The sequence below is a fragment of the Dendrobates tinctorius genome, unplaced genomic scaffold (genome assembly GCF_039654945.1).
Source record: "Dendrobates tinctorius isolate UK_male_01 unplaced genomic scaffold, ASM3965494v1 ptg000016l, whole genome shotgun sequence".
Lineage (NCBI taxonomy): Eukaryota > Metazoa > Chordata > Amphibia > Anura > Dendrobatidae > Dendrobates > Dendrobates tinctorius.
Window position 1 is genome coordinate 20,535,024 of NW_027361684.1, and position 23,249 is coordinate 20,558,272.

Genomic DNA, 23,249 nt, shown 5'->3' on the forward strand with positions numbered 1-23,249 from the left:
TTACAAGAATAACTGTTGAATGTTTTACTGTGAAGTATTTGATAATGTGTTTTATAAGAGTATTAGTAACTGAGAAATGGCTTTTATAGAAGAATTAGGAATGTCTGATCTAGAGATGTGAATAAAGAAATGAAAGTAGACAGGTGACGGACCAGGTACTTGCGGTCAGCGTCTTGCGTCTAGAAGAGACAGTGAAAGTAGAAAAATAAATATGTACTGGGGAAGAGAGAAAAATGAGAGAAAAATGTGTTACAGAGAATAGCACTTTGAATTGAGAATTGCACTTAGAATTAAGAATTTTAGATAGAAACTAAGATAGAATTGTTTGTAACGTTCAAGATGAGTCCCTCCTATACTACGAAGATTAGTATAAGAAACGTTTGCAATGCATTACAAAATTTTGTATGTTTCTTTGCTGTCAACTTTGTTATCTTGCAGCCCGCGGACGTGCTGTGTTTAACGGAGGGGGTATGTGGCGCCCCTGAGGCTCAGTCACCACAGAGGTACTGCACCTTCTCTTAAGGTGTAGTGCCCCACCAACTAGGTAAGTTGGGAACTCCTTTCCACACTCCAACACCTGCACCCACACACAGGATAGTTCAGCAATGGACCAGATTGTGGCTTCATGCTTAGAGGGTAGCAGAGCACCTTTCGTGGGTCCTTGCTTCGTAGCACGAGATGTGCTGGGAGGTGGGTGGAGTTGAGATATATAAAAGGTTGGGAAGGTTTAGAATGACAGGTCAGTCTGAAGATGAGTGGGAGAGCAAGCTGACAGGAGGTCAGCCTGCTGAGAGGTCAAGGCGGAGGAAGACAGTCAGTCAGGTGAGGCTGAGGACTGGTCTTAGTGGAACGAGCTCCCTGGAAGAAGGAACGGAGGAAGGAGTGCTGCAGCTGCCTCAGTGATCTGAGCCAGCTGGCACGGGAGGGGATCAAAAGGAGAAAGATGTAGAACTGCAACCTAAGCTTCCATAAGAGAGAGAAGGAACAGCGCGGAACGAAGGAGTAGGAGAACAGAGAGTTGTGGGTTGGAAGAGGAACCCTGCCTATAGGTTCTCAGCGCAAGGCCGGGGCCTGGTCCCCGAGGTTGTATGGACACTTATGGTTCTGCAGCAGACATCGGTGGAGTAGTTGGCTGTAAATGCACTACTCCCATCCAAGACTTGGGGCACAACAGCAACTGAATAGAGAGCCAGGACTCTGGAGCAAGGAGTTCCCGAGAGAGGCTACAGCTGTCTGTCATACAAGTAGAGTTGTTAGGAACATCTGACAGGAGGAACTTCAGAATACCACGGTACTGGAGCTCTTCACACTAAAAGGCATAATAGAGGAGTCGTTCAGGAAAGGTACATGTTGGCGGAGTGTTGGAGAGGAGAAGCCTGACTTGCCCGGGAGGTTGATTGAGTCTCTGCCCCGGAGGACACGGCACGGAGGCAGGCACCAGTGTGTACCATGAACTGTGAGTAAAGCTTTGGAACTACAAGCCCTGGTGTCTTCCATTCCTTGTGCGCCAACACCGTCAGCATTACTACATCTGGGTACCAACATTCCTCACACCGCCTGCGCCTATACACTGCCCGGGGGATACAGCTTCACCTGTGGGGAGCTACACCATCTATGCTGCAACACACCATCAGCCCCAGAGGATCTGCATGCAGCGTTGGCTTAACATCTTGCTTGCCAAACACCACAGGTGGCGTCACGAACTATCACATAAACTATATCACAAACCACTCTTGATATTGGGTGCCCAGGGCCACGGACCGGGTCACAGTTGCCGTGACACATCCCACCGACACCGGCCCGGTACCGAGTACCCCACAGCCCTGGGACGGGGCGACCCACTAGCAAGAAGTCTTTTGAAGCCTCTCTCCAGTGGGGCCCAAAAGGACATAGATTCTGTGTCCCCGGCGGTTATCATGGAGGAGTGAACTCTTGTGCAGCTATAGCCAACTGGCTCCCTTTATTCATTTAGGCTGACATCGTGGGACGACAGATCCCAGGCTAACCAGAGCAAGGCTCTGAGATATGCAATCTATAAAATGACCTATAATAACAGAATGTAATAACTCTGAACCTAGCCGAGCACATTATCGGAATCTTCATTCCTTCCCCCACTAACCCATAATATCCGGCCACCCCTAGCACTCTGTGTTATTGAGCTACAATGCATAGCTACCAGGAATTAAATACAGTAGCCGTATTTAATCTCTATGCACCGATAAAATCCAGCAGAAACCAGTGGCGCCAGTGCCGGCTTATTTAGAGCTTCAGGTGGAAAGTTAGGGACATTCACGGTTCTCGTCTGGAAAACAATACTCTCAGATATCGGTGGAGGGAGGTGGGCGCAGAGTGTGGGAGGGAGCGGCCTAGGAGATAAGAGGCAGCTCCTCATTTTGAGCTCAGTTTTCTACAGGCAGGAGGACCGTTAGCTGACGTGGCCAAGCAAATCCCGTAACTAAGATTTGGACCTGTGAACCATCAGTGCCTCCCTGTGGTCACATGCTACATAACACGGTAATTGTAACCTATCTGTACCCTACCCTTGTACTACACTCCTGACTGTATATATTTTCTCTTGTATATATATATCTGCATTTTTCTAGTGTGCCTTTTCGGCAATTAAATATAAAATTAATCTTTTGCTGCTCTTTTATCTCGATACGCGAATCCCCACATCCGCACGCTTAGTTGGTTATTATACGCTACCCGGGTTGGTTTCTGACTTGATATAAGCCTGCTGTCGGACGAGGCTTATATCGAATGAGGAACTGGTGGCAACATACTGTACTGTGTTACAGTACGGCCGGGAGATTTATATGTATATCCCCAGCCTGGACTGGTGATGTATATCCCCCCTCACTGGGAGCACCTTAATAACTCGTACCTATAAGGGAAGCCTTTCCGGTGACTATTTGCCCTCGGTATAGCTCCCTGACTGACCTGGGGCAAGTGGTGGTGCCAAAGAGCCGATCCCTGCTGGGTTCTTCTCTCCCCTCCCCAGCGGTAAGTGAAGTCAGCACACCCCTCCCCTGTGCGATCCGTCACACATCACAAACACATTAAACACGAAAAAACAATACTGATGCCATCAGTGTTTTCCATCAGTGTGTCATCCTTGTGTCCGTTTTTGCCATTTGTTATCAGTGCTTTTCCACTATGGACAAAGAAATAATTAAATTTCTTAGCTTCCCCTATACTTTCAATCTTAGAGACATGCAGCATACATACAGCACACGGATGGCACATGAATGTCAGCCGTGTGTTATACGTGTTTTTCAGGAACCCATAGACTTGTATTAGCCCTGATCATCCGTGCTGCCAGAAAAAAATGAACATGTCTCCATGTGTTTTGCACAGACACACGGTCCATATAAAAACATGGACATGTTCATAGCAGCATAGGTTAGAATGGGTACATGTGGTACTAACTGAGAGTTAAATTATTAATCTAGCAGAGACTCTGTATCATCTACTACAGCCATCAGGTCTATGGCCCCCTTCACGTGGGTCAGGTTTCATTTTTCCTATCCTCATGGTTCAGTGTTGGCCATCCACATGTACATGTGTGCCATCTGTGTGACACGTACCGGAAACGCAAACGTGTGAAGGAGGCCTTTCTTCTTAGTAAGACAGAGCAAACCTGGTTACACACACCAAACATCTGTGAGCGTCCATGAAACAGTGTTTAGATCCAAGAACAACAAGAAAAAAATGTAGAAAGCCCTGATGATTGACTGGTAGAGGGAGGGTGGTTAGAAGATTTTTTTTAAAAAAAGATGTAAGGGTTAAACAAAGACTCTGTTGTCAAACCATCTCACTGACAGAGTTCACTGCTGACTTCATTCTGCAGTCTGCCATGTACTGTGATACATAGAGGCAACAAAAGTCAAAGATCCAAACATTTTTATGGAACCATGTTGCAAAAAGTTGCAGGGAAAAATAAATGTATTCAAAGAGGTTATCCCAGAATCTATTATTTTTTTCAAAACTCCTGCAGTCTAATATACTCCCTGGGGACACGTGCACACGTTGAGTATTTTATGAATTTTTTTCACCTTAGGCTAGTTTCACACTTGCTTTTTTTTGCAGCGCGTTTTTCCCGCAAAAAAACGCATTGAAAAAACGCATACAAAAGCATACAACTGCTGCGTTTTTTTCAAGCATTTTTATGAGCATGCATGAAAAAAACGCAGCGTTTTTATGCGTTTGTATGCGTTTTTAGTGCGTTTTTACCGCGTTTGCGTTTTTTTCCAACATTAGGTGGCCCCTCACACTAACCCAAACCATGACTTTACTAACCCTAACCCTGACCCTAACCCTTAACCCTAACCCTGACCCTAACCCTAACCCTAACCCTGACCCTAACCCTTAACCAAACCATACTTAACCCTAACCCAAACCCTAACCCTGACCCTAACCCTAACCCTAACCCTGACCCTAACCCTTAACCAAACCATACTTAACCCTAACCCTGACCCTAACCCTTAACCAAACCATACTTAACCCTAACCCTGACCCTAACCCTGACCCTAACCCTAACCCTAACCCTAACCCTGACCCTAACCCTAACCCTGACCCTAACCCTAACCCTAACCCTTAACCAAACCATACTTAACCCTAACCCTGACCCTAACCCTAACCCTAACCCTGACCCTAACCCTAACCCTAACCCTGACCCTAACCCTAACCCTTAACCAAACCATACTTAACCCTAACCCTGACCCTAACCCTTAACCAAACCATACTTAACCCTAACCCTGACCCTAACCCTTAATCAAACCATACTTAACCCTAACCCAAACCCTAACTAACCTTAACCCTAACCCTAACCCTGACCCTAACCCTAACCCTAACCCTAACCCTAACCCTGACCCTAACCCTTAACCAAACCATACTTAACCCTAACCCTGACCCTAACCCTGACCCTAACCCTTAACCAAACCATACTTAACCCTAACCCTGACCCTAACCCTGACCCTAACCCTAACCCTAACCCTAACCCTGACCCTAACCCTTAACCAAACCATACTTAACCCTAACCCTGACCCTAACCCTAACCCTAACCCTAACCCTGACCCTAACCCTTAACCAAACCATACTTAACCCTAACCCTGACCCTAACCCTAACCCTAACCCTAACCCTGACCCTAACCCTAACCCTAAACCCCCTTAACTAACCCTAACTTTACCCAAACCCCTAAATTCCATTGTCTAAACTAATGGTAAAAAAAAAACGCATGTGCAAAAAAACGCATACATGAGCATGCCAGTGCGCACATATGCGCATCCATAGGCTATAATGGCCAATTTTAGCGCAAAACGTGCGCATACGTGCGCATGCGCTTTTTTGCAGGGCCAAAAAATGCAACATGCTGCGTCTGGAAAATACAAACGCACACCCCAAAAAAACGCAGCGCATGAAAATCGCATACGTGCGCTTACCAGCGCGCAGGTATGCGCACCCATGTTAAATATAGGGGAAAAAACGCATGCGCATGTATGCGTTTTTTTCCAGCGCAAAAAAACGCAAATGTGAAACCAGCCTTAGTATGTGTAAGCCCAAACCAGGAGTGGGTGAGAAATACAGAAGTGGTGACGGGTTTCTATTAAGGTACTGTCACACTAAGCGATATCGCTAGCAATATCGCTATAACTTGTGATGTTATAGCGATATTGCTAGCGATATCGCTGTGTCTGACACTTACCTACGACCGGCTCCCCCGCTGGACATCGCTTATCGCGCGAGAACGTCCTGGACCGTTTCTCGTTGTCAGCTTCCTGCGGCGCTTCCTGTGGAGAGACGAGCGAGGCGTGGAGCCGGGCGGGAGGACGTCAGGATCGCCTCGTCTGACAGGTAAGTAGCGAACCCCGTCCCCAGCGATGTCGCTGGTGAGATCTGCCTGTGTGGCAGCTCACTAGCGACCACTTAGCGATGCACCAGCGATCCTGACCGCGTCATATCGCTGGTCGGGATCGCTGGTACATCGCTAAGTGTGACAGTACCTTTATACTTTTCCTCTGACTGTTCCACTCCTGGTTTTAGCTTACAAATACTGAGGTAAATAAATCACCCAATACTGAACATATGAACGGAGTCTAATGTTCCCCAACCGCAGTTTTGCCTGGCTAGGTTTTGCATAATTTTCTGGCTCCATTTCTTCCGTAATTACGTTTCTTCTCAGCGTGTAATGGGTGGTCCTTCAGTGTTTCCCCTGTGACCAGGGTAAAGTACATTTTTCACAAGCACTGGCTTCTCCTCCAGGTTCTCTGCTCTCCCCCGTGCACAGCTGGCAGTAAATACTCTTCTAACAAATAAAGCAGCACTCTGTAGCACTATAGCATGCAAACATTAAATATATGAAATTGAATTACTGCACTAGAAAATAGGCAAAAATTAAGATAGTTAGCGCAAAAATTGACCAATTAATGTATACCCAGAAGCCACGGCAAGGAGATCTTCTTTGCTGGGAACCTATCCTAATGTGAATCTTCTTCTTAGGCCGGGATCACACATACGAGAAACTCGGAGGAGTTTTGCACGTCAATACCCGGCACTGCCACCAGCACTCAGGAGCGGAGTGTGCGGCTACATGTATTTCTATGCAGCCGCACGCTCCGCTTCCGAATGCCGGCGGCAGTGCTGGGTATTAAGATGCGAAGCTCATCCGAGTTTCTCGCATGGGTGATACCGACCTTAGCTGAAGCCTACATTTTTATGGGTAGATAGGATCCTGCTGTGATTAAAACTGCCAGAGGCTGAGTGGTGGAGTGCCTGTGCAAAGATTTCTAATCCTCCATCTGCAATTCTTGTACGTATTTTACATAATATTTCCGCCTTTGTCAGCTCTCATTGCTCTTTGTTGCTCACAGTAACCAATCACAGTGCAGCTTTCATTTTACCAGAGCTTTTTAATAAAATAAAAGATGAGCTCTTATTGGTTGCTGTGGGTAACAGAGACAGTTTCAATTTCAGACAATAAAGATAAAGGCCTAACTGTGTATATTTTGTTTCATATAGGTAGGCGGCCTCTATAATAACAAATATGGATGGAATTAGTCACTTTTTTAACCCCTTCATGACCTGGTGGTTTTCTATTATTGCCCATTTGTGCTTTCTTCCCTTTCTTCCAAAAGTCATAATTTTTTTTGTTTTTCCGTTAACATGGTGGTATGAGGACTATTTTTTTTTGCAGGTTTTAGTTTTGAACGGCCTATCGGCCTGAAATGCGCTCTATGGTGGAACCTTTTCCACAGTGTTTATAGCGGCCCAAGATTTTAAAAGAAGAAAATAAAGCTTGAAGAAATAATAACCTTCTATGACATGCTGGCTAATCTATTAGCCTTAGGCACACTGCACATGAGTGCATATATTCTCAGGCCATAAACGTTCGGAAATTGTGGGTGCTTTCACTTTCTGTTCTGTGCACTCATTCTGCAGAATTCAAAGTTACGCTGTCACTGTCCGCAAAATGGATAAGACAAGACTCGTGCATTCTGTCATTTTTCCCATCATGGACATAGAGCCCTTTCACTTGCATTGGTCTATGTGCATTGTGACAGAACATGGCCCAAAATGCCAATTGTCAGAACTAGCCCCCAAGGCCTCATTCAGACTATCGTTTTTTTTTTACACACATGTCCTCTATAAGTGGTTCTCATGGATAGAACACGTATGTGTAGAGGAAGTGGACTGACCTATGGACCTGTCTGCAGCAGGAAGGTAACTGTATAATGTGCTTGACGTGGACTGCTGTATATGAATGTGGGAGACTGCTGGAGATAGTAGAGAAGATGGTGAAGTACTGGGTTTGGCCACTATGGGTTGAGACCAAGGACGGCAGAAACAGAAGAAGGTGTAGTACTGTAGTTTGGCCTCAAGATGGCAGCAGAGAGCTTTGAGGAAAGGGCTTAAAGGCAATCTGTCACCCTTTTTTGAGATATCATATAATGATATTATTCAATTGTGTATCACATAAGGATTCTCTTAGTACTTTTGCTTCCCCCTGACAATGCATCTTTCATGCATAAATACCTTTTTTATATCGGTTCAGATGTATGTAAACTGCTGCTGTCCGGTCCGCTGGGCGGGGCTTATTGACCAGCTCCTGCCTCCCTGTCATGCTCTACGCATTTCTCCTTGTGTAGAGCAAGACAGGGAGGGGGGAGCAGGTGAATAAGCCACGCCCAGCGGACTGGACCATGGCAGTTTACATACATCTGAACCGATATAAAAAAGGTATTTATGCATGAAAGGTGCGGGGTCAGGGGGAAGCAAAAGTACTAAGAGAATCCTTATGTGACACACAATTGAATGATATCATTATATGATATCTCAAAAAAGGGGTGACAGATTCCCTTTAACATCAGCTTAAGGCTACGAAACCACAGAGTCATGGGGGGCGGAGTTACAGGAGCTCTAGAGGGGAATTCCCAGAGAGAGGGAATATAAGAAGGGGTAGAAAGTTCCAGAAGGAAGCCAGTCCAGGGGGAGGAGCTTAGGAGAAGAAGAGACTGAAAGGAGGAGACGGACAGAGAAGAAGCTCCAGCAGGGACTAAGGAGGAGGACAGTCAGGGTGGTGGCCCTGACAGGAGAGCCACAGGACAGAAAAGGCCCGTGGATAACAGACGGACGGACTCGGACGGGTCAAGTGCTGTGGTGGTAAGCCTAGGGCAGCCACAGTGAAAGAGCCGCGAGGGACATCAATTAGGAAAGAGGAAGAAAGTGAAGGTACCCGGGCCTGTGTGCGGAAGTTGTTATGCAGCTGCTGTGTGGTGCTGCGGTCGTCGAGAGGACGGCGAATAAAGAGGACCTGTTGAATGCACATCGGTGTCTGTCTCAAGTCTGTTCACAGCGGGAAAAAGGACCACCCCCCCAGTCGGCACACATACCTACATATGCATTACAGTCCATGGGGTTATTCATAAGTCTGTTTTTTTGGAGAGCCAGGTGTGTGCAAAAATCATGGAGACATGTCCATTTTTGTCAGTGTCATCGATGAATGTCACCCACTCAAGTCTATGTGTCCATGCAAATCACTGACAGCACACGGATGGCATCAGTATGGAGTCTGAGTCCTGTCCATGAGTAGCCTTATAATGGATAGGATAAGCCAAGCCCTGTCATTGATTTCTTCATACATGAGAATCACTGATGATAAAAACTGATTCACTGACCAAATGTAAGGTTTGGCCAGGACTTCAGTCATGGTCGAGGACATCTGGGCATCAGCGCCCTGGCCTCCCCTCACAGAAACACATCCTGCATCAGCATACATGTGCTTTCAGGTCCAGCACCTTCGAATTTGCTTTTGCTGTGAGAAATCCTTTTCAGATGAGTCAGGACAAACGGAGGCACAGTCCAAATCAACTTCAACAATCACATCTTTACTGGTTCTGTTGCACAGCACATCCAAAGACATCAGATTCTGTACAACGGGTTTCACAAAACAATGTTCCCTTCTCTTTCCCTGCATTACTCTTGTAATCACAACGCGTGGGCCTAGGTCGGATCATCCCTGACGGTTCCTCAGTATTTTCTCTGTGCAGCTTCACTATGGGTATGCTTCTCTCGGTCTGTTTCGCCCCAGACTCAAGATCACTAATCTCCAGAGTATAAAGCCACTGAAAGAGAGTACTGCCCTTCTGTTCTGCTTTTGTACCATGTCTTTACTGCTTCCGTCGGGTCCCTTGTACGTTTTGCCCCAGTTCTAAGGGTCTCTGACCAAACAATGAGTTGCCACATACTGAGTGTTCAAGCTGTTTTATCCCGCTGATTATCTGTATCGTAGATGTGGATGGCTGAGGTTCACTTCTCTAACATTGTGTGACCGCCTGTGTGGATGGTTCGGGCATCCCTAGCCCTCTGACTCTAACATTTCCTGTGTCTAACCTTACCAAACAGCAGCCCTTCTAAACTTAACCATGTCCTTAATTTGTGTTCTGTCTATGAACTATGTGCACTAAAATGTTCCCCCATCTAATGAAGCACAGGTGAGCTACACTTTCCCTAATACAAGTGCAAATACAGTATAATTTACTAAAACACACAATGCGTATTTACAAGGCACGGTAATACACTAAGAGTGTAGCAGTACCATTATAAGCAGGCAGTAATACATTCAACCATGTACCAATACAATTGCAGATGATATAAAACTATGTAAGGTAGTTAACACAAAGGAGGACAGTTTGCAACTACAGACAGATTTGAGTAAATTGGAGAATTGGGCTGAAAAATGGCAAATGAGGTTTAACACAGATAAGTGTAAGGTTATGCACATGGGAAGGAGAAACAGACGCTACAATTACTTACTAAATGGGAAACTGCTGGGGAAATCAGACATGGAACTTAGGCATCTTAGTCAATAAGAAGTTAAATTGGAGTGCCCAGTGTCAGGCAGCTGCCACCAAAGCAAATAGGGTCATGGGATGCATTAGAAGAGGTCTGGGGACATGAGATGAAAACATAATTCTCCCTCTGTACAAATCACTCGTCAGACCACACTTGGAGTATTGTGTGAAATTTTGGACGCCGGTGTTCAAGAAAGACATTACTGAACTTGAAAGGGTTCAAAGGCGGGCTACTAAAATGATACATGGAGTTTGTTCACTACAATATCCAGAAAGGTTATCAAAATTAGGTCTATTTACTCTAGAAAAGAGAAGACTTAGGGGAGACCTAATATATATGTACAAGTATATCAGAGGGCAATACAGAGATCTCTCCAATGAACTGTTTGTTCCAAGGACTGTGACAAGAACAAGGGGGCATTCTCTTCGTTAGGAGGAAAGACAATTTCTGCACCAGCATAGAAGAGGGTTCTTCACGGTAAGGGCAGTGAGGCTCTGGAATTCACTTCCTGGGGAAGTGGTGATGGCCAACTCACTGAATGAATTTAAGAAAGGAATGGATGCTTTTCTTGTGAGTAACAGTATAGAAGGTTACGAATAACAGAATATTATAGGTAGATGGTTGACCCAGCTTAGGGGAAGGAGTTTTTTTCCCTATGGAGAAAATTGGCTTCTACTCTGGGTTTTTTGCCTTCCCCAGGATCAACAATGCAGAACAGCTGCACTAAAAATAGGTTGAGCTAGATGGACATAAGGTCTTCCTTCAGCCTTCAAAACTATGTTACTATGTAATTATATAATAACATATATACATCATATTAGAACAGACAGCATCAGGACCTGTTAAAGAGGGAGAACAAAAAAGGAACATATTCCTCCATCCCCTTACACAAACACTGATGAAAATCAGATCGAGAATACTGATGATACTCGGATCGTTTTATACATACTGGATGAGGCCTAATACAGATCACAAAACTTCTTTTTTCCTTGCAATAGAATACTTTAACTCAGTTGCTGCAGAACCTCTTTGTGAAGAGCTATCTGTCCATCAAAGTTTGCAGCAGCCTAGTACTGCATTAACCCATGTTCAAACGTTGCGTTTTTGCTAATTTTTCTTGTCAGTGAAGAAGCTGCGCTTTTATTGCTGCATTTTTGCTGTCAATTGTGCATGTTGATAGTTTATTGCCCCCCCAAAAAAGCATGATTTAAATTCCTTAGCTTTTTGCATCAAAAACGCAACAAAAACTGATACCTACGTTTCTTGCTGCATTTTTGTACTTACCCTTTGTTTCCTATGGGTGAAGAAACACTGCAAATAGGCTGAAAAAACACTGAAAGAAATGAGATGCTGCAGTTTTCAAAATGTGTCAGAAAAATAAAACCAATGTATATGAATCAGATTTCTGAAATCTCATAGACTTTGCTGATACTGTAAAACGCAGCTTAAAATTTGCAGCAAAAAGAAAAAAGACTAAATAGCCTTATGTTGTTTTGCTGCAGCCAAGACCTAAAGCTGGATAATACACTTGTAGCTGCTGAAAAACCTCTTTGTTTAAAGGCAGATGGAGGACGACATGTCAATTAGTGGTTGACAGAGGAGAAAACATGTCCTACAAAAGCGATCAGCTACAGATGGCATTTGTAAGAAGAAGTTCCTATGTAGCGACACTTGTCTGTCTGATCATTAGGTCGCAATGTGCGTAGAAGTACTAGATGTCACAAGGAAATCCTTATTAATGTATGTCATAATCGGATGACTTTATATAAGGGAATTACCATTTTAAAAGTTCTCTTGCACAAAAAAACCTACTGTAGGCATAAATGTATAGGATGTTCTCTTAATTCCTACTGATTTTAATAAGGCGGCCAGTTTACATTTCCTAGTAATTTGCTCATTTTTTTCCCCTATGACGTCAGCTTTGCAATTCATTAAATAAATATGGCCTTTCCGTCTATTAAATTATGTAGCGAATAAATGTTGCTGAGAGATATATCTTGTGGTTTGAAGGAATGTGCGGAGATTTCCTAATGGCTTCCAGCCGTCTACGCGCTAATGTCATTAAGTATTTCAACTATTACGTGACAAAGGTAGGGAAATAATAAGACAGCGGTAGACACCTTTGTATCTGTACATGTCTTTCTTTACAGTAATAAAAGCCTTTGAGGGATTTCAGGCTCTTCGGAGCCACTAGAGGCAGCCAAGCTAAATAAATGTCCGTGCGCGAATAAGGAAAGGGGGGAGGATTAGAATAAAGCACATAGCAGCTTTCACTGCTATGAAATCTCAACCAGAGATCAGCTGCAGGAAAGAAATACTGGGAGCTTGCGGGAAGCCTGCAGACACCTACAGCCTGGAATAGCAGCAGACTTGTGGTTATAGGTACGCACAAATGGCTCGGGCCCCACAAGCAGGTAAGACCAAAGCAGGCACGGGGTCTGCTGCTTGTTTGCCTCCTCTTGACTGCTAGGGTTGCAGTTTGAGTCAATCAGATGTGACATGGGTTGATAACTGGCATGGCAGAAACAGTAACTGCAGTTTAATCTCTGGGTAGAGTGTTCCTCAGAAGTGATGAAGAGATCTGAGTAGTCTCGAAAGCTTGCTTTTTGTTATTACTTTATTTTAGTTACCTGTGCAAAGGTATCGCATGTACAAGGACTGTCATTTGGCTTCTCCTTAGCATGCCCAACCTGGCTATCACCTTCAAGAGTTTATTTAGACCATCTCAGCTCCGAGGACATTGTCACTGCGTGAGACAAAGTCATTGGCAGCTGGGAAAGAATTGAACTAGTGTGTTGGAATGCGGAACGTCAGCTTGTTGCTGGTGATTGGCAGACGGTCTCTCCTGTCCCACCTGGTATGAACCTTCCCATGGTCCAAGAAGCAGACCAGGCTCCAGTTCAACGAGAAGGTGCTCAGTGAAAGATGTACATATATCCTGAATAAAGATGATGTCCGTTGTCCCACCTAACTGGACCAGACAAAATCTTGAGATTACTTTACATTCTGTTGGCATTTTTGACTACTCTACGATGAGTTTTATCATGATGCTTTATGGTTTATCCAACTTTGTGATCTTAATTATTTACAAACTGATTAATAAAGTGTAACCCCACAACCATATTTTCTAAGTGGGCTAGATTATGTAAGTCTTGGTCTACCTGGAGATGGATTGGTTTAACCGTTTACAGTACAAATCTTTTCTCCAATAATTGAGACTGTGGGCCTGAATTAATGTCAATATATTATTATTTGGGGGATGATGTAAGATTACAAGTCTTTGCATGAGATAATACTTTGTGACTCCTACACTCAGTCATATAAAATGCACAAGAAATGTCACCGCTATTAAGCATGAGAACATACTGAGAAAACAGGTGGAACTCTTGCAACTTTGTCTCAGCACTGCCCCATCGTTTCTTACTACTCCGCTTACAAACGTTTTTTTTCACTGTTTCCAAATTTTGCCAAATTTGACTTTATTTAGCTACTTATAAGCAGTAAAATGAACATGAAGTCTGGTGTTATCTTAATGATGCTTGTAGGGAATGTATTTTCACATAGCGACAGCTGAAACAATAGGAATCCGTTTATATGGGTTTTACCACTACAGTGGTGGCAAATTTTCTCCATGTGTGTTGCATGATTGCTTGCATTAATCATATTAAAGAGTTTCTGCTTGTCCGCATTAAAGAGGTGGTCCACTACAATCTTTATTTTGCACATCGATTTAAGCCACTGAAAGAAGTGTTTTATCATATTTACCTTTCTTTGTTCAATCAGTGCCAATCACGTGACCTCCCCCCGGCTGCATCCGCCGCTGATATCCAGTGATGTCACATCAACTTCCGAACTCTAGAAGTTGAGATTGCATCACTGAGGCGTGACCCAGTCTTAGGTCGGGGTGACACTTGCGAGTGCAATGCGAGAAACTCTCGCGAGTCTCTCGCCTCAATACTCTGCACTGCCGCTGGCGGTTCGGCCCGAAGCATTCAGCCGCATAGAAATACATGCAGCCGCACACTTCAGTCCCGAGTGCCAGTGGCAGTGTCGAGTATTGAGGCGAGAGACTCGCGCAAGTTTCTCGCATTGCACTCGCAAGTGTGACCCCGGCCTGACACAGACTGCGGCCACTCTCCCTGGTTGACTGGTTTGTGGGTGGTGTTTCACCGCATGTCACCGCCCAGACTAGAGCACGCGCTGTTGAAGATTTTCCTCTCTCCTTCTCTGCTTTCGTTCCCATAGGCATGCAGAGCTCTGCCAGTCCAGAAGAAGACGTGACATCACCGGATATCCGTGGGTCACGTGATCGGCACTGAGCGAGCAGAGATAGCGCCACTCACAGGCAAATACTTATTTCAGTGGTTTAAATCGTTGTGCGCAATAAAGATTATAGTAGCTCACCTCTTTAAACAATTATTGTTAAAAAGGTGGCACAAAGATGTACTGTAATATGGTGCTCATTGATTTTAATAAACTGATGCTGTACCTCGTAGGTCTCTAATCCATGTACATTTCACAATAAAAAATTGTAGTGCATTGAATGCACATTATGGGGGCATAAATCTTGCCTAAAAGCAATACTTCCAGCACAGTATATAGTACCTGTATAGATGGGGCTCAAACATATGTTCCTAGCCCCCATAGTTAGAATCTGTTATATGTAAACTAAATGGTTACTTACCATCCCAGTTACAATACAAAATCTAGAACATTACAATCAAGTGAAGGCATTTGTATTCAATTATTTCATACAAGCACAGATTATGGTATTATCATCACTAATACATCATCAGAGAATAGATTATCCCTTTGTATTCTCTTCCCAAATTCTCCAGTTGTATTTTTTAGTATGCAACCATCTTTCAGTTACAGGTGGCGTTTGGTTATTTCAGTCTACGATTGTAAAATTGTCTTTTGGACTGTAATCATAATGATATGTTTAAGAAAAAAATGGAAAACTTATATAGAGGAAGGAAACTATTACAATGTATAAATATATGCGGGGACAGTACAAAGACCTTTCTAATGATCTTTTTACTCTTAGACCTGTGACGGGGACAAGGGGGCATCCTCTACGTCTGGAGGAAAGAAGGTTTAAGCATACTCACAGACGCGGATTCTTTACTGTAAGAGCAGTGAGACTATGGAACTCTCTGCCATATGATGTTGTAATGAGTGATTCCCTACTAAAATTTAAGAAGGGACTGGATGCCTTTCTTGAAAAGTATAATATTACAGGGTATATACACTAGTTTCCTTAGTGTTGCGTTGATCCAGGGAGCTAGTCTGATTGCCGTATGTGGAGTCAGGAAGGAATTTTTTTCCCCAATGTGAAGCTTACTGTTTGCCACATGGGTTTTTTTTTTGCCTTCCTCTGGATCAACATGTTAGGGCAAGTTGGGATAGGATATGGGTTGAACTAGATGGACTTAGCCTAGTTTCACACTAGCGTTTATGAGCAGGGGCGCAGGCCGTGCGCAGTATGCGTTTGGCGGCGCATGCGCCTTTTTGACGATGCGCCGACGCAACCAAACTGCAGCAGGTTGCGTTTGGCGCAGGTCGGCGCACCGTCAAAAGGACGCATGCGCCGCCAAACGCATACTGCGCACGGCCTGCGCCCCCTGTGATAAAGATAGGGGACGCAGGGCGCATGCAGCATCATGCGCCGGTGGGCGGAGCTACCGACGGGGGCGCAGCAGGGGGCGGGGCTTAGCGGCGGCCGTGCGCAGGCCGTCGCTGCGCTCATAAACGCTAGTGTGAAACTAGCCTTAAAGTCTCCCTTCAACCTTAATTACTATGTTACTATGTAACTGCTGCCATAATATTTCCTGAATACAACTTAAAATCAGATCACATCTGGGTCACAGACTTTTTCTTCCATCCATCTCTTGACTTGAAACATTGATTTTTCCTTTATTTTTCAGACAGCCAGTATTTAGTGGCTCAAAGCTAAACCCATTTACTGTCTACTATTTTTGATTGCATTTACAGTATAATATATAATGGCTTGTAATGTCTCGGCACAGCTGGACTTCAGTGACAACCAGCTGGGATAATGATTTTTTTTTCCTCGCTCAGGACATAGTTTGCTTGCAATTTTTTCTATTTTTTCTCCATGTCAGTCATTGTGACCACATCTCTCTGTCACTTACTGTGACTCTGAATGTCTGTTTTGTCAGTCTCCATACCCTATAAAAAGCTGCATTAATAGTTTTCCTGTAAGCATAACCACAGAGAAAAAGAACAAGAATTAGCTCCCACTCCTTTTGCAATCATTTATTTCTGGACATTATTTATCCCTGGGTGAGTGTTAGTAGCATATCAAGTGTGGAGTAAGAATATTGGATGGAAAATCCTACATTGAAATAGATTGGTCATGTAAATGTATTTCATTAAATTAAATGAAACTGTCACTCATATTAGTTCCTGCAAAAAGTGAAAAAAAATGTCAGCTTTGAGTTGTCCACATACGTTAACATCTCCAAAGCCTAAGTGCATTTTGTTTTGGACATACAGCATGTCACTTCTTTCAGTGTTCTATCGGCGTTTTTTCTCCTACTGAAAGCAATGGGTAATGAAAAAAAGCAAGAACAGCAGTATATAAAACCCATTTATTTTTGTGATTTTCCCAGGTTTACAATCTTGTCTTGGTCACCTGAGATGGCAGTTGGGATTAGTACAGTTGAATTAAATTAGTGATGCGTACACAGTAAACATTGGCTGACCAAGGTGTGAGATTGAACAATGGCTGTGGCTGACCAAGGTGTGATATTGAAAAATGTCTGAGAAACTCAATTTCAGACCAAAGTGTAAAAGTTAAACAAACTCAGTGCACTGCCAGGGTCTTAGGTAAATTATTCCAGACCAATTCCCCTCCCCCAGCTTTTACATTTGTATGTGTATTTTTTCATGAACATATGTCTTGTATTGGTGACCTGTGTTCATGCTTCTGTGGTGGAAGCAAAGCTGAACTTTGGGATCCTGAAAAAACAGCAAAAAATGCACCAAAACATGCGTTTTTGACGCTGCTTCTTTTCTGTCAAGAGTGCAGGATTTGGTGCCGAAAAAAAAAGCGCAGCAAAAATGGCTCGTGTGAACTACTGTTACGTTGTACAGTGATTTTATGGCCCCCAAATAGGTGCATGTGGCCATACTGTACCTTGATATGTCTCCGATTTCATATGAGCAAATACATACTTTAATAAGCATGTGGCAGTATTACACCGAGCACCATGTGGTGCCACACAAAGTGCCCATTGGTAACTGTGTAAGGCTTTACTGTCACGTTGGGTAATGATCTAGCCGTTCTTTATAGCAGGTTTCCACGTCCAGTTCTAGGTTGATTATCTTAATTACCTCCTGAGTGCTAAGAATCATCTAAAAAAATAAACCTCTGTTATATATGATGTGAGCATAGTCTGTCAATACTGTGCCACTCTGCAATTATGTACACATCGAAGGGAATAAGAACAATGGTCTAATCAATCAGCAGCAGTGCATTGCTAGAAGCGGAGCAATTTGCCCGCGATTAGAGTCAGCAGTCTATCCAATGCAAATCTATTCAGCAGGATGGTTGGAGAAACACTGATTTCTCCATGCTGATGACTTACTAAATTAAACAACTACCACAGTCAATGCAATTGGAAAAAAACAGTTCCCCAAAGAAATTGATGGTTAAAGAGCCAGTATTCTCATCTCCAAGATCCTATCTCAATATGTAGCAGTTGTAATAATAATACTATTAGCAAATACTTCCGATTAGAAATGTAGTATAGTTTTTCTGATTCGCTATGTTTCTTTCCTCATGTTCAGGGCATTGCAGGACCTTAGGTATCCATGGTTACCACTGATATAGTGACAGTTAGTTATCTAGTTGTTAGAGGTTGTAACCATGGATACCTAAGGTCCTGCAATGACTGCACATGAGAAAAGAGACATAGCGAATCAGAAAAACTATACTACATTTCTAATCAGAAGTATTTGCTAATAGTATTATTATTATTATTACACCTACTACATATTGGGATAGGATCTTGGAGATGTGAGCACCCCTTTAAGTTAGACTGCTAGCTGATAATATGGTCATATAAGGTAGAAATGTAGGCACAATGGTGACAGTATAGGCAGAATTACAATATTTCCACACTTATTGAAAGTATTAAATAAGTTTCAAAGTCTGTATCTGTGAAATTAAAGGGAACCTGACAGTTGACACATACTACACGATCCATGGGTAGGATGGACCAGACACTGGCTGTATACGTTTGACGCTGAGAAAAACATACTTTAAAAGCTGCCAGGGAATGAGTCACTTGAGTGACGAGTCGGACAGGTGGGTCCCTGGCGACTTTTCCCTGTCTGCTGCCATTGACTGACAGGTCTCTCGCTGCATACATATACACAATGATTAAGACCTCACAGTTTAAACGCGTTGGTCGTTAGTCCCTCCTGATTCCTCAGTGTGTTTTTGATATACCCTTTCAATGCATTATAAATAAATGTGAAATTTTACTTTTACCTCGCTGGAGAAATCTTTTTCTATGTTACATTTGTACAGGGAAAGACCTGTCACGCTAAGACAGTGAGCCAGGAAAAACCACCAGAGACCCACCTGATTGACTAGTCTCCCAAGTGGCTCTGACCCTGGTGGCTTTTAAAGTTTATTTTTCCCTGAAACACTGCAGTTGTCATGCTGCAGTTGATCAGGCAGCATGTATCAGCTGTTAAGTTCCCTTTAATGCTCCATTCACACATCCATCTGACTGTGACACCCACAAGTGCCTTGTTTTTTTTTCTTGGGCAGCACCCTGACCTATAGTGTGGAATGGATGTGTTCACCCATCCATTATAATCACAGGTCAAAGAGTCAGATCCACGTGACTCAGAGCAGGTCCAATACTGATCCACACTCTGGACTTCAGTATTTTATCCAAGTTTCTTCTGTTTTTGCTGCTCCATTGCTAAAAGTCAATAGATAAAAAAAAGTTCAGACAATCTTCCTGCTTGAGTGAAAAAAAAAAAACGAGAAAAAAAATCGGAAGCAGCTGAAAAAAAAAATCAATCCATTTCTCTTGCATCGTAACACACAGATGTGAAAATGCAGCCCAAATCTAAGCCTATAACAACCGAAATATCAATCATTTAAATGAAAACCCATTAGACGCCAAGAGTTCATAATTGCTCAATCATCTTCTCATATACCTGTTTGCTGATCTCTACTGAAGTTTTGCTCTTCATGTCTGAGTATACTCGCTCGTCCATGTTATTTACTTGTTGTAGGCAATTTTTCTATAAGACTGTTCTGGCCCATCTATACTTCATCTATGGTTTTAGGATGTGGAAGCACAACCAGTCAGCTCTACCATATTGTTATCATAATGGAAATAAAAGGGATTGGCTTCAAAAATCCATCTCAGTTGAGTATTTATCGGCATGAAGAGTTGAGCATGAGTATCTCACAATGGTATGACTTTACCAGGCTGGGCCTCACAGATAGTAGTGGACTCCTATGCAAGAACTAAATATGGGATGCTTTTAAGTTGACAGTGCACTCCCTAACCCATTGGGCCCCAGTGCAGCTGCACCATAGGTTGCACCAATAGTATGTCCACCCCTGACTGACTGCAAAGTATGTAACAGGACCCCCATTAACCATATGACATATATCATACGGGCATTTTTATATGAGGTAGGGGGCTTTCAGTCTAAACAATCACCAGGTCCTGGTGTGCTACCTCAGCATTAAATATGTCTCATGATATCCTGCTAAAGTATGGTGGTCGGGTGGACAATTATGAAGCATCTCATGAATTCTAACTATAGTCCTATCCCCTGATGACATTGCATCTGATGTGAAACATGTTGGGGGGACATGTGCCCTAGGAAAAACTATCCTGTTTGCCCTATAATGTTGACACCCCAGGGTGTCACTAAATGATATTTGGCTACATTTCATGTTTAGATTTCCCCACTATTTTAATCCATAATAAAAGTTACATTTTAGGACTTGTTAGTGAGGGTTCCTGTTGGGTCATCTCAAATTGTAAATACTATCCATATAATACATTCCTTTTAGAGGGTTTGTCCAGGACTATGAAAAGCTTTTCTACAGATCCATCTTGCCTGCACTATTATTTCACTGATATGCCATCATCAGCTCCGCTGTCTGTTTGCCTACAGCAGCCACAGGTCAAGTGACCTTTGTTGTGAAATGCTGAGTATGGAGAAAGCCATGGGCACATGCTCAGTCGGAGAGAAGGAGAGCCCAGCTCAGACACCAGGCGGCATTGCTGATGTTGCATTCGGATGCCGCAGCGATTCATGGGGCATCCAAACATGATGTCAGTGGAAGTGCCGAGAGGTGCAAATAGTGCTGACACATGACAGGTCTAATGAAAGCAAATACATAAATCTAAATAAAATATAAATATATAAATAAATTTAAAAAGCAGGCGAGATGATGTGAAGAAAGGCTCTTTATACTTACTAATAATAAACCATGATTACAAGAGAAGGACTTGTCTTAAAGGGAATCTGTCACCCTATTTTTCGCCTATCAGTTGCCGGCATCGACATCAGGGGCTTATCTACAGCTTTCTGTAATGCTGTAGATAAGCCTCTGATGTAACCTGAAAGATAAGAAAAAAGAGTTAGATTATACTCACCCCGGCGTTCGGTCCGGTCGGATGGGTGTCGCCCGATCCGGCGCTTCCCATCTTCATACGATGCCGTGCTCTTCTTCCCTTCCTGTCGTGGCTCCAGCGCAGGCGCACTGCTCTGCCCTGTTGAAGGCAGAGCAGAGTCCTGCAGTGCGCAGGCGCCGGGAGAGGTCCGGCGCCTGCACACTGCAGTATTCTTCTCTGCCCTCAACAGGGCAGAGCAGTGCGCCTGTGCCGGAGCCACGACAGGAATTGAAGAAGAGGATGGCATCTCTGCAAGATGGGAGGCGCCGGACCGCAACACCCATCGGACCAAGACCGGACCGCCCCCGGGTGAGTATAATCTAACTCTTTTTTCTTATGTTTCAGGTTACATTGGGGACTTATCTACAACATTACAGAATGCTGTAGCTAAGCCCCTGATGTCAATGCCAGCAGCTCATAGTCCAAAAAGAGGGTGACAGATTCCCTTTAAATGGCGATTCCCATTTCATTCAATGATGTCATATCGTTAGGATGTGCAGTTCATTGAGGACAAACTTTTGGAACAGTTACGCATCCTGAAACTGAAGCTGCCAGGAGATGCAGGCAGCCCCATTTACGTACAAGAAGCAGCGCTGAAGTTCCCTGCTGCTCTACAGCCCCTGTACTCTCAGGATAAGTTAGCGTCACAGTGCTTAGACCCCATTGTTCATAAATTGATGGAATATCCTATCGGTGTGCTGCAACTTAAAGTGCGCTTCGGGTCTGACACTACAAGTCAGCAGTCACCCTATGTGACTGCAGACTTGTGAATTCAGACATTAAACGCACTGCACTCTGTGAGGATTCTCCGGTGCCAGTGCTGGGAGCGTGCAATTCGTAATATTCATGGCAGTCTTAAGAAATAGGAAATATGGTGCACAAGTAAGGTATTCAGTCCGTAATAAATAAAATTGAAAAGACTTGGCACTCACGAGAGAATAAAGTGTGGAAAAACAAGGTTCTCTTTATTGTGCATCCAAAAATAATCGTTGTTAAACGCTTTTGGTCTTGGTTTGGACCTTCATCAGTACTGGTAAAGTTGCAGACTTTTTATATATTCCAGTGGTAGTTGTCCTGTCGTCTAGTTTAAACAAGGACTCAGGCTGCCTGGATGCCTTGTGTGAGGAGGGAGGAGGAACCCCTGGACTGCTGGCGCTTAAGGAGCAGGCGATCTATGTCGCTAGGGATGGCGCCATCCCCAGCGACATAGATCGCCTGCTCCTTAAGCGCCAGCAGTCCAGGGGTTCCTCCTCCCTCCTCACACAAGGCATCCAGGCAGCCTGAGTCCTTGTTTAAACTAGACGACAAGACAACTACACTGGAATATATGAAAAGTTTGCAGCTTTACCAGTACTGATGAAGGTCCAAACTAGGACCGAAAGCGTTTAACAACGATTATTTTTGGATGCACAATAAATGAAACCTTGTTTTTTCACACTTTATTCTCTCGTGAGTGCCAAGTGCTGGGAGTGGGCGGTCATGTGACCGCAAGTATGTGATATGCATACTCCTGGCCATATTCCGACTAGACTGTTTCTGGTCTCACTCAATACACTAGCATTGAGCAAGGCCACGCCAATCTAGTCAGAATGTGGCTGGGAGTATGCATATCATATATTTGTGGTCACATGACTGCCCGTTCCCAGCACTGGCACAAGAGACCCTCAGAACATGTAGTGCGCTCAATGTGAGAATTCACAGGTCTGCAGTCACATAGGGTGACTGCCGACTTGTAGTTTTAGATCGGACAACCCATTTAACATCCATTTTTTAAACACTGTTTGTTTCAGATAGGTTGCTATAGGCAAAACTGACAGTATTTTTTACACTGGCCGCCATGCAGAAAAACTATTGTTATCTGAATATTTTTATTTGAAAGCTTTACTTTGATTTCTGGTGGGAAGATGTCATGTCAAGCACAATCATGACAACAGTATGATTGTTCCTGTCATTTATGAGTCTTTTGCATTTGAGACCAGAGATAAAGTATTATAAGGCCGCTGAACCTTCTTGTCTTTGTGCCCTAATCTCCACTATTTGTTAGGCGTCGGATTCCTGCAGCTGCACAGCGGGAATCCAGAGCCATACATCCAGCGGTCTCCCATTCCTTTCCGACTGCTCAGGGACCTGCACAGCAATCTCGGCGATCCAGGTGCCCTGCTCAGACCAGCTCTCTGGGTCTGGATCTTGCTGCCACCTCTGGACCAGCAAAG

General features: G+C 43.8%; 1 protein-coding gene across 1 annotated transcript in view; it reads left to right on the forward strand.

Moving 5' to 3' along the window:
- The first annotated feature begins 12,606 nt into the window (after nt 1–12,606).
- The window catches only part of PITPNM3 (PITPNM family member 3), a 793,680-nt gene continuing 783,037 nt past the window's right edge, over nt 12,607–23,249 (forward strand). Inside the window, exon 1 of the mRNA XM_073565568.1 lies at nt 12,607–12,765. Coding sequence (XP_073421669.1) covers nt 12,744–12,765 — 22 coding nt within the window. The 5' untranslated portion in view covers nt 12,607–12,743. The remainder of the gene's footprint in view (nt 12,766–23,249) is intronic.